The following is a 12060-nucleotide window of genomic DNA, read 5'->3' on the forward strand; positions in this document are numbered from 1 at the left end:
GGACATGCAGATAATAACTTTCAACTGTTACAAACAAAAAATGAAGGAATTTGGAGTAAAGAATTAGATTATCACACTTTGGAGTATATTCAAAATTTGATTTCTCAATTAACTTTTTTCCTAAATAAAATTTACATGTTTAGAAATGACATAAAAATATTACAGTTAAAAATATTTAGAAAATGTCTGAGATCAAATCATAGTCAAATAAAACGTTATGATATCCAAATAATAACATCAAAAATAATAATTAGATAATAATAATAATAATTTTAAAAAATAATAAATTATTATTATTATTATTATTATTATTATTATTATTATTATTATTATTATTATTTATTATTATTATTATTATTATTATTATTATTATTATTATTATTATTATTTCCTTAATTTGTTAAAAGGAAATAGGAATATGATACTATCAGGATACTACTATATATCTAATTAATTATTATTTTTCCAAATATACCTTTGATACTCTTTTATATTAAATTCTGTCTTCTTATTCTTATTCTTATTATTATTATTATTATTATTATTATTATTATTATTATTATTATTATTATTATTATTATTATTATCATAATTTGTTGGTTTAATATCTTAATAGTAGTCTTCGATGTTTTTCTTCAAAATTATTGACCTTAAACCTTCATTCTATGTCTGAAGTTATCTATTATTTGTGCTCTATGAAGCTTAGATAAATGCTATTATGATTAAAGCTATTATATTTAATTTTTAAGGATATTGTAATAATCTTAAAAGATAGTGAAAATATATAAGTTCCACCCTAAAATTGTCTCGAAAACTCGATTGCGCGCCGTAATTTTACGGACGTTTATTTTACCCCCTAATGTATTTGGAGTGAATTATTAATATCAGTCTTATAATATGAGGTGTTTTACACACGTGTACCACGTCATCATCGCATCATAAATCTTCCAACTTCTCAATTTTTACTCTTTTTCTCTTTTCTTACTTATATTTTTACACTAATTAAACCTGATTAACAACTAAAATCCTTCAATAATAATCATATATTTTCATCACTAGAAACCACCCTACCCACCTCATTCCTCGATCTCCTCCACAGTATCTTTCGGGGAGGGGAAGTTTGCAATACCGTATTTGTCAAAATAGGTGTGCAGTTTATCAAAGTATCCAATAATGCTAAATCCAGATAGTCAATATACAACAATAACAATTCAGTATAATTTTACTAGTGGGGTCTGTGGAGGGCAGTGTGTACGCAGACCTTACCCCTACCTCAGAAGTGAATTCAGGATTTAAATCCTATGGGTTCAATTTTAAGGTTTTTAACATTGAACCCATTATATTTTTAAAGTTATGGGTTCATATCTACTATTTTTGCAATTTTAATGAATTTTTATATACAAATTTTTACTCCGCGTCAAAAGTTATGGGTTCAGTTGAACCCGTATGTAATACACTGCATCCGCCTCTGCCCTATCTTGGGGTAGAGATGTTGTTTCCGATAGACTCTCGGCTCCCTCCCTCCAAGAACTCCCACCTTGCTCTTGGGGTGACTCGAACTCACAACCTCTTGGTTGAAAGTGGAGGGTGCTCACCACTAGAGCAACCTGAATTTGTATAATAGTATTATACTGTGGAGTGTTTTTTCGAAAAATCATTCTAGAGTAAATAAAATTATGAAGAATATTGAACAGCTAATTGCCTTGCTTTTACTTGTCAAAGAAAGTGACTACCTTCACTTTAATCTACTTTCTGTGCATATGGTTGAGAGGAGAAAGGGGGCAGATAGTGGATGAAAAACATAAAAGGAGCTCACTTTTGTTTTTTATTTATTTATTTTATTGCATAATACATATATCATCAGCAGGGGCCCACCTTTATTTTGGTTTATGCGCCTTTATTTTCTTATTTTTCTTTTTTTGCTAGATCAGCTCTCACTTCAAATGTGTTTAGGGGATAAATAAATGTCCGTAAAATTACAGTGTGCAACCGAGTTTTCGAGACAAATTTGAGGTGGAACTTAGGTATTTTCCATAAAAGATAAGATAATATGAGAGGAGTTGGTATAACATATAAAGAAAAAAAAAGAAAAATAATTTATATATTATTAAAAGGTGAGGAAACCAAGCGGCAAATTTAAATTAGCCACATGTATTGTATAACTAATTAACTAATAATTAATTTAGCCATATGGCATAACAAAAAAATAAGTCACATATAACTTATTTCTTAATTAATTAATAATAAATAACTAAATCAAAATATTGGAAATTTTACTATATAACACTTAAAAAATTTTATTAATAAATTCAAACAATTTAATAAATTCGAGTATTAATTTAAAATAATATAAATATTTATATCAAGATTAAAAATTACACGTTGATCTATATTATATTAAAGGATATAAATGAATAATGATCTATATATTTAAAATGAGAGAAAAAATTCATCTCCTTAAGCCAAGTGGCAGCCTTAAAATTAGCCACATGTAATGTATAACTAATTAATTATTAATTAATAACTAATTTAGCCATATGGCATAGCCAGAAAAAGCCACATATAACTTATTTCATAATTAATTAATTATAAATAACTAAATCAAAATATTAGAAATTTTACTATATAATACTTAAAAATATTATTAAATTGTTTTAATAATTTCGAGTATTAATTTAAAATAATATAAATATTTATATCAAGATTAAAAAATACACGGGATCTACATTATATTAAAGAATATAAATAAATAATGATACTAAATAAAGAGGAAAGTTAATGAAGGTCACATGAAAGCATGAAATACTATATATTAGGTAACGTAATAGCAATAATTAAAATTTTAAAAATATTTAATATTAGAAACATTCTATATCTACATTCTATATAGAATATGAGAAGCAAAAATACTATATTAAGACAAATGTCATAACCATAAAAAGTCAAGTGGCATTATTAAGTCAAAATAAACTACCTTTCTTACTAAAAAACTTTTAAAATTTTAAATTTTAAATTAATTGGTTACTCTACTTGAATTAATAAATACAGATATATATAAATTTTGAATTAATTGGTTACTCTACTTGAATTTATATATATATAAAGAGAAGTAAATAATTATATTATGCCAAGTGGCATAACCATAAGAATAATTTTATGCCAAGTGAAAAATTACCAATTCAAATTGGAGAATAATTTCTTCCTAATATAGTAGTGTGTATATATAGATAAAGAGAATTAGATAATTATATAATGCCAAGTGGCATAACCATAAGACGACAAGTGTAGATTTTTAGGAAAAAGCTCCAACAAAGTTGGAGTTTAAAATTATTTTAAAATAAAAAATAAAATTAAAAAAAAAAAGTTGCCAATTCAAATTGGAGAGTAGTTTCAACTTGGAGTTTTAAAATTATTTTTTAAAATAAAAAAACAAAAATAAAGAAATAAAAAACTTTCAATTCAAATTTGGGAGTAGTTATTATACTAAACTGGTAATTTATTAAAAATTTATATGTCAACTTAGTAAAATTAAGTAGTGGATAATACAATTAGATAAGAAATGAACAAAAAAGAAATAAAATATAAATTTATGGGAAAATATAAAAATATAAGACGTATAATTAGAATTATTATGTGAAAAGCCATTTATATACACATAACTAAAATCATAATAAACAAACAGTCATAAAGGAAGAATACTAAAAAAAAGCGTAAAAATTTATATATTAATTAAATTTCTCATGTAGGAAATTTTAATTAATAAATAGAACTCATAATTTCATAATGAAAATACAAAAATGTAAAGAAACTATTAGGATATTATACATAAGATAATATTATATATATAATATAACAAAAATTATTAATTATTAAAAATTAATATATTTTTTATAAAAATAATAAAAGGTTTATCTCTTTATATTTTTGATGAATTCAAAATTATAATTTAGTAATAAATATTCAGTAAAATACAAAATGAGAAATTAATCAAATATTATATTAGAAAAGAATGTACAAAATGAGGAGGATAAAGTTAATTTTATAATTTTTATATTTTAAATTAATTAATAAATAACACTCAAGAAAATTATTGATAAATTTAGACAATTGAAGAATTTTGAACAATATAACATAAGTATTAAAAAACATATTTTCCAGAATAAGAAAATATATACTTATGTTATATTGAAAGAGAAGTAATATCAAAAATATTAAGCCAATTGACAAGTTAATAAAAAGACAAGACAATTGAAGAATTTTTGAACAATATAACATAAGTATATATAAAAAAATCCATAATAAGAAAATATATACTTATGTTATATTAAAGAGAAATAGTATCAAAATATTAAGTCAATTGGCTTTGTATCCTTTGATTTTGTATAGATTTTATTATATTTATGTACACTATATTAAATAATAAAATAATAACTAATATTTATTAAAATAATATGATATATTAGATCATAATTTTCTAAGATTAATATTTTGTCAAATTATCTGCGCATCGCGTGGGTTCTAACACTAGTATAGGTTAACAATCATTCGGACTAAACTAATGACCTTTCTAACACTCACCAAATTCACCTGAACTTGAAAATGCTACCAACTCCTTTTTTTCTAATCCCTGCATTTGCAAGATTTTAGTGTGAGGTCTTTTCTCTTTGGTTCAGCTAGCCAGGCTTTATTCAGTTCATATGTTCTCCAAACACCTCCACCATTGCCCTTCTTCCCTAGTAGAATTTGAATCTTGGTGGTTCAATGTTCATTATCATTGATTCGGGCAGCCCGTGAACAAAGCATCTCATATGCAAGTAGGGTCCGAGGAAGGGCCGCAATCCTCCAAAGGGTGTGAAGTAGACATCCTATCCTAATGCAAGCTTTAGTGACTGCTTCAACGATTTGAACTCATAATCTATGTCTACCCTAGTGCAAGCATTAGTGACTGCTTCCACAATTTGAACTCATAATCTATGTCTACCCTAATGCAAGCATTAGTGACTGCTTCCATAGCTTGAACTCATAATCTATAGGTCATACTGTTAGTTCTAATACTCACCTTTGTTATCCTTGATTTTTCATAGCTTCTCTAGGTTTAGTATTCTTTTCTGGTGATAGTGTAATAATTATTTCCATTATGAATATACCACATGCACAAACAAGTTACTTATCATATAAATTCTCAAACATCTCATATGTCCAACTCTAAATCTAATTATCATACCAATTCTCAAACATATCATGATATGTGTCTAAAAAATGTCGTCAAAAACCGTTCATGACTTGATATCGGCAGAATGCTATCTTCATTGTCGTTGTAATTCTATTGAATCCAAACCTTTACGACACTTTCCTTCATTATTTAATAAAAAATGGCACACAACCTTTGTTTTTTCCGGTCGATCATTTGATAGCCTTGTTACTGAATATACACAAAATAGGGCTTCTTGAACCCTTCTAAGCAATTAGAAGAGTGCGGAATCGTACATCTCTCAAATAGATATATTTGGGATTTATTGTGGAACCGAGCATAGAGAACCGGGGCGGATAGAAAGATAGGGTTCACAGTTGAACGTAGATATCGCGAACTTTATAATGATATCGGCAAAGGGCCAAATATACCCCTCTACTTTCGAAAATGGTCTAAGAATACCTCTCGTTATACTATTGGGTTATCTATACCCCTACAGTCATACTTTGGGTTCAAATATACCCCTCATTTAAACGGAGGGACACGTGTCATCGTCCTATTGGTCAATTCTAAATATCTCATAATTAATTAAAAAGACTCATTATCCATACCCGAAAAATATATTTTTTTTGTAAAAACTGGAAAAAACTAAAAAAAGTTTACTAAAAACTAAAAAAACAAAAATATTTTTTTTTTCAGGTTTTACAAAAAAGCTGCTTTAGAAAAAACTGAAAAATATTTTCTAAAATAATATTTTTGTAAAAACTGGAAAAAAAAATAAAGCTGAAAATCAATTTTCTAAAGCAATTTTTTTTGTAAAAACTGGAAAAAAATGAAATTATTTTTTTCCCACTTTTTACAAAATAACTGCTTTAAAAAAAGCTGAAAAATATTTTTGTAAAAATTGAAAAAAAGAGCTAAAAATTAATTTTCTAAAGCAATGTTTTTGTAAAAATTGAAAAAACAAATATTTTCTTTTTTTTTCAGTTTTTAGTTAAAAATATTTCAGTTTTTTTCAGTTTTTAATTGCTTTAGAAAATTGCTTTTCAGTTTTTTTTTCAGTTTTTACAAAAATATTATTTTAGAAAATATTTTTTTTTGTAAAAACTGGAAAAAAAATCATTTTTTTCTGTTTTTAGTAATTTTTTTTTAGCTTTTTCCAGTTTTTATAAAAAAAAAAATTATTTTTCGGGTATGGATAATGAGTCTTTTTAATTAATTAGGAGATATTTAGAATTGACCAATAGGACGATGACACGTGTTCCTCCATTTAAATGAGGGGTATATTTGAACCCAAAGTATGACTGCAGAGGTATAGATAATCAAATAATGTAACGACGGATATTCTTAGACCATTATCGAAAGCAGAGGGGTATATTTGGCCCTTTGCAAACAACCTATTCCACTAAAGTTTTAAGTATATTTTCCTAGAAAACAATTACTATTTATTCTGGAATGCAGCTAGAGTAATTCACCCTATTATGGAAAAAGAGGCATTGGTTAGAGAGCAATGGTCCCACAGACAATACTTGTCTTTTCCCGTGTAGTTGAGCAATCTTTTTTCACTTTCCTCAAGCAAAGAACCCAAAAAAAATGGCCCACTGCCAACTTGATGTCTACATTATTCTCTCACACAATGTATATTATTTATATGAAGTTTAAGATCTATGTAATATAAAAGATATTTATATAATTAATAATTATTTAAAAAGTAATAATAAGTAAATCTCTTTAATACGAGTTGATTTGTAATTTGAAATAAATAATAGGGGTTTTACACAAATAGTAGATCAGATTTACTATTTACTTTTTCTAATCGGTATAGAAAAATTATACACTGATTTATCAATGTATAATTTTAGTAGTGTAGCCACATACAATGAAGGGTGATCAATTGAATATCTTTCGTCGAAAAACTATATTGCTAAAAATTATACTGCATATATTAAATCTTGAACGCCCTTAGCGAAATTTCTGGTCTCACCACTGAATTATACATATATTATATACTGCCAAATATTCTCAGCTTAAACAGTTAAGTAGGTGATTATTTAAGTTAAAATTTTTAAATAATAATAATATATAATAAATGATCTGCTTAACAGATTAATTTACACTATGGCATAAAGATTTTTTACCATATATAACTTAGAGATCTTTTTTTATGTATTTTCTATATCCAACATGACCATTGACCACCAAATCTATAGTAAATTTCATTCCAAACTTGACATTAAAAAAAAGAAGCATTTCTTGATCCAAATCTTGACCATAATGGCTGATTAAGAATAATCTTTATATGTCTTTGTGTCACCCTTATTCTCTACCTTTATAAACTCTTCTCTAATGGCGAGTTCTACAGCAACCCCATTTCATTTTCTAGCAATCTTGAGCTTGAGACATAGATCTTGACAACTAGCTCAAGTTTCTTAATTTTTTCAAGAATGGGTTCTTTATTTTTGCAAAAGGGAGTGTTGGTGTGGATTTGTTTGTTTAGTTTGAGATTGATTTGTGGGTACTCAGAGGTTGCTCAAGGCAGTGTGTTTATAGATGGGAAGAATGCCATTGGAAGAATAGACAATAATTTCATTTGTGCTACTTTGGATTGGTGGCCACCTGAGAAATGTGATTATGGAACTTGTGCTTGGGACCATGCTTCTTTCCTTAATCTGGTATTGTTTTCTTGATTGCATTTTCCCTTTTTAGTAAGCTTCTCTACAGTTTTAATGTGTAGAAATACTCTTTCTTTTTTAACAGTAGTGTCTGAATCAGCTTGCGCCCACCTCGACTTAGAAATGTTGTTATGGTGTAGTTCTGTTAAATTTGTGATACTATCGTATAGTTGTTACTCCTCTTTTTTCAGTACATGGGATGTTAAAGTTGATATTTTTGTCCATCCAAAAATGGAAAATTTTCCTTCTATTTCTTTTTGAATTTGAATTAAAGGGAGTGTAGCTGCAAAAGTTTGTGTCCAGTTGATGTAGTGTGAATTTGAAATGTTGGAATGTAAAGAATTGCAGGGTCATCATAAATATTTTAGTGGTGCTATTTTTTTTGGGCTTATAGATTTATATGCCAGTAGTAAATATAGATAACTTGTGGTACTTGTTGTTGTTAAATATTGAATGATAAGAGCTTAAATGGTGCGACATGACCCATGAGGATTCATATAGCCGATCCGAACTTGCATGGGATTGAGGCGTAGCTGTTATTCTAGTTTTAGCTTGTTCTTGTGAAAGATTGACTTAGTATGTTGAAGATCTGTTGGGTTTCCTTACCCGCCTCACCCAAAGAAAAGAAAACAATTCAACAAAAAAATGTGGTTGTTTGTTTGGTATGATTTCTTTATTTTTTTGGGAAACGAAAAACCAAGAAAAAGCCAAAAAAAAAAAAACCAAAAAAACAAGAATGTCTTGATTCACTGTGGTTATAAGATATCAAATGAAACAGAGAAGCAAAAAAAGTTGTTTTACCATTTAATAGTTGCATGTGACATTACGCAAAAGTAATTCTATTAATCTTGTGATGCATTACTAACTAGTGTTCATCAGATCATCTCTTCTATGTGCAGGATCTTAACAACATTATTTTTCTCAAAGCAATAAAAGGTATGATGATATAGCTCTATGTTGCTCGGACTCTCCAAAACTGTCGTCGGGTGCATGTTGGATCCTTCAAAAGTAGTGTATTTTTGAAGGATCCGACATGGGTGCTGCAGCATTTTGGAAAGTCCGTGCAACATAGATATAGCTAGCTCCTAATCCTGAGAGATTTCACATTTCTACATGTTTCTGTAACAAACTAGAGGCGCTTATATTCTTCATAATTATGTTGCAGCCTTCTCGCCGTTAAAGATTCGGTTAGGAGGCACCTTGCAAGACAAAGTCATATACCAAACTGAAGATCATAAACAGCCCTGTGTTTCATTTGTTCAAAACACTTCAGAGATGTTTGGTTTTACTCCAGGATGTCTTCCCTTGTCTAGATGGGATGAACTCAATGCATTCTTTAATAAATCTGGGTAAGAAGCACGTCTTCTGTTTCCTTTTTTTGTTTTGCGACTTTTCAATTTCTCTTTGTAACTTGGAAAACATTTGTTCCATTCAGGGCTAGTATAATTTTTGGATTGAATGCTCTCTACGGAAGATCTGTACACCCCGATGGTTTATCCGTGGGAGCTTGGGATTCAAGCAATGCTGAATCGCTTATACGTTATACTGTCAAAAAGGGATACGTTATCCACGGTTGGGAGCTTGGTAAGAACTACACTGTTCTTCAATTTGTCTAATTCTACAATAATTGTGACAAGATGAAGGAAGTTATTCAAGAATATTATGCAAAAACATGTCTATAAAACCATGCTACTCCCGCCGCTTAAAAAAGAATGAATCTATTTCCTTTTTAGTACATTTCAAATAGTATGACCCCTTTCTAAATATGGAAACAATATAACTTTAAACTTCCCATTTTACCCTTAATGAGATGATTTATTGTCACACAAATATCTATGAATTGTTTTAGACGATAAGTTTCAAAAGTCTTACATTCTTTTTTAAACTCTGTGCTTAGTCAAATAGGTTCATTTTTTCTGAAACGGAGCGAGTATGACATATTGTTAAAGTTTTACATGAATTGTCCAACATATGCTGTTAATTTTCTGTCTAGGGAATGAATTGTGTGGGAGTGGAGTTGGAACCAGAGTTGCAGCAGATCAATATGCATCTGATACTACTGCCTTGTACAAAATAGTACAAGATGCTTACAAGAATTTTGAACCTAGGCCTCTGGTCATTGCACCAGGAGGTTTCTTCGACGAAGGCTGGTTTAGGGAATTAATAAATAAAACTGGGAAATCATTTGATGTGGCCACTCACCACATATATAACCTTGGTCCAGGTATGTTAGCAAAACCTAAATATTATCTGGTTTTTAAGTCTAAACATTATATCGAAGATGTTTCATGGAATTTTTGTTTTATGATTCTTAGGAAGAGATGAACACCTTGTTGATAAAATCCTCGATCCATCTTATCTCGATGGTGAGGCCGACACATTTAGCAAACTTCAGAATGTACTCAAGACCTCTGGTACTTCAGTGGTTGCTTGGGTTGGTGAGGCTGGAGGGGCTTACAACAGCGGTCGCAACCATGTCACAAATGCCTTTGTTTTTAGCTTCTGGTAAACAAGCTTAGATGTGAAGTTCAACTCTCTTTAGTTTTTGAATTACAGTATCCTGTGTAATTTTGGGGTTTGAATTTGGAAACAATTATATTAGGTATTTGGACCAGCTTGGGATGTCAGCTGCTTATGATACCAAGACATACTGTCGACAGACACTAATTGGTGGAAACTATGGTTTACTCAACACCACTACCTTTGTACCCAATCCAGATTACTACAGGTAAAGCAGTCCGTTTGTTTCATTTTATATGGCAGCGTTTGACAGAACACGAAGTTTAAGAAAGCAAAAAGACTTTTGGCACATACCAAAATTATCCTTAAAACTTGTGGTCTGAAACATGTTTTGCCATTTCTATTAGACTATTACTATAAGAGCATGTCATTAAGAGTAAAGCAGGAAGTTTAAAGTTAAAGAGTTCTCAATTATAAAAAGTATCGTTCTTGTTCCAATTGACAAAAGGAAAGAGTGTCATATAAAATGGAACAGATCGAGTAACTTATCTTTTGTCATTTTTAGTTATTGTTTAATGGATACAACTTTCCTTACTGGTTTTGTTCGTGCAGTGCTCTTCTTTGGCACCGATTAATGGGAAGGAACGTCTTGTCAACAAGTTTCTCAGGATCAAAGAAAATACGTGCCTACACACATTGTGCAAAGCAATCTGTAAGTCGGACGGACGTATTCTTTATTTGCAGACACTAAGCTATAGTACATTTGACCTGAAAAAAAGGAACTTCTATTTTGCAGCAAGGCATCACCTTATTGTTGATCAATCTTGACGGCAACACTACCATTCGCGCAAACATTGCTTTTAACGGTACTCTGTTGCACCACAGAAAGCACAGACATCATAGCCACAGAAAGAGTTCTTCAATTAGACTGCCTAAAAGTAGAAAGATAGCATCAAATACAAGACAAGAATACCATTTAACAGCAAAAGATGGAGATTTGCAAAGCCAGACAATGCTGCTAAATGGGAAACCACTAACTATAGATTCATTTGGAAATATACCATCATTGGAGCCTATATTTGTCAATTCAACAGAGCCATTAACAGTAGCTCCATTCTCTATTTTGTTTGTACACATACCATATGTTATTTTGCCTGCTTGTAGCTGAGTGGTGTATGGATCCAAAAGGGATTCCATTTGATGATTGAGCCAATAAGATAGGCGTAGAATACAAAAAAAAATTACATGTATTATTTTTTTCTAAGAGAAAATATAAGGGTTTCATTCTTGCTACCAATCCTGTTTTACATCCAAATCTTTTCTATTTATTTTTTTATGATAGCGGTGTCCGAACTAGCTTGAGTGCACCTCACCGGGTACGTGTTACTTGTGCTATCGAGTAACTCTGCGCACTGAAGCTAAGATAGATGAGATCAAATCTCTACCTTATGTACCTCTAAACAATAAATGTTACTCCCTCCATCTGAAATTATCTGTCGTGGTTTTCTAAAAATATTTGTCTCAAATTATTTGTCATTTTAGGAGTTCAAGAGTAAATTAATTATTTTTTTCCTATTTTACACTTAATATTAATTCTTCTTGAAGACTACAAATACCTTAATTATGAGTAAGTATTAAATGAATAGATTATATCTTAAAATATAATAAGGTTAAGATAGTCAAAAACCTTTCCTATTTAATATTTTCTTAAAGGGCGCATAGAAAGACGACGGATAA

General features: G+C 29.3%; 1 protein-coding gene across 1 annotated transcript; it reads left to right on the forward strand.

Annotated features, from left to right (window-relative positions):
* The first annotated feature begins 7458 nt into the window (after nt 1–7458).
* On the forward strand, nt 7459–11620 carry LOC107813165 (heparanase-like protein 3). The gene is made up of 9 exons (XM_016638389.2): nt 7459–7863; nt 8763–8799; nt 9029–9212; nt 9299–9447; nt 9857–10087; nt 10179–10368; nt 10466–10591; nt 10936–11035; nt 11120–11620. Exons 1-9 carry the CDS (start codon nt 7636–7638, stop codon nt 11489–11491), a joined length of 1617 nt encoding a protein of 538 aa, XP_016493875.1. The 5' UTR covers nt 7459–7635; the 3' UTR covers nt 11492–11620.
* The last annotated feature ends 440 nt before the right edge of the window (nt 11621–12060 follow it).

This window comes from Nicotiana tabacum, chromosome 18 (assembly GCF_000715075.1).
Source record: "Nicotiana tabacum cultivar K326 chromosome 18, ASM71507v2, whole genome shotgun sequence".
In the NCBI taxonomy this organism is placed as follows: domain Eukaryota; kingdom Viridiplantae; phylum Streptophyta; class Magnoliopsida; order Solanales; family Solanaceae; genus Nicotiana; species Nicotiana tabacum.

What these genes read in the sequence shown, in the direction of transcription:
- LOC107813165 (XM_016638389.2), top strand. Translation starts at nt 7,636, where the DNA reads ATGGGTTCTTTATTTTTGCAAAAGGGAGTGTTGGTGTGGATTTGTTTG. An exon ending in ATGCTTCTTTCCTTAATCTG is followed by an intron (nt 7,864 to 8,762) that starts GTATTGTTTTCT and finishes TTCTATGTGCAG; the next exon opens with GATCTTAACAACATTATTTT. An exon ending in GCCTTTGTTTTTAGCTTCTG is followed by an intron (nt 10,369 to 10,465) that starts GTAAACAAGCTT and finishes CAATTATATTAG; the next exon opens with GTATTTGGACCAGCTTGGGA.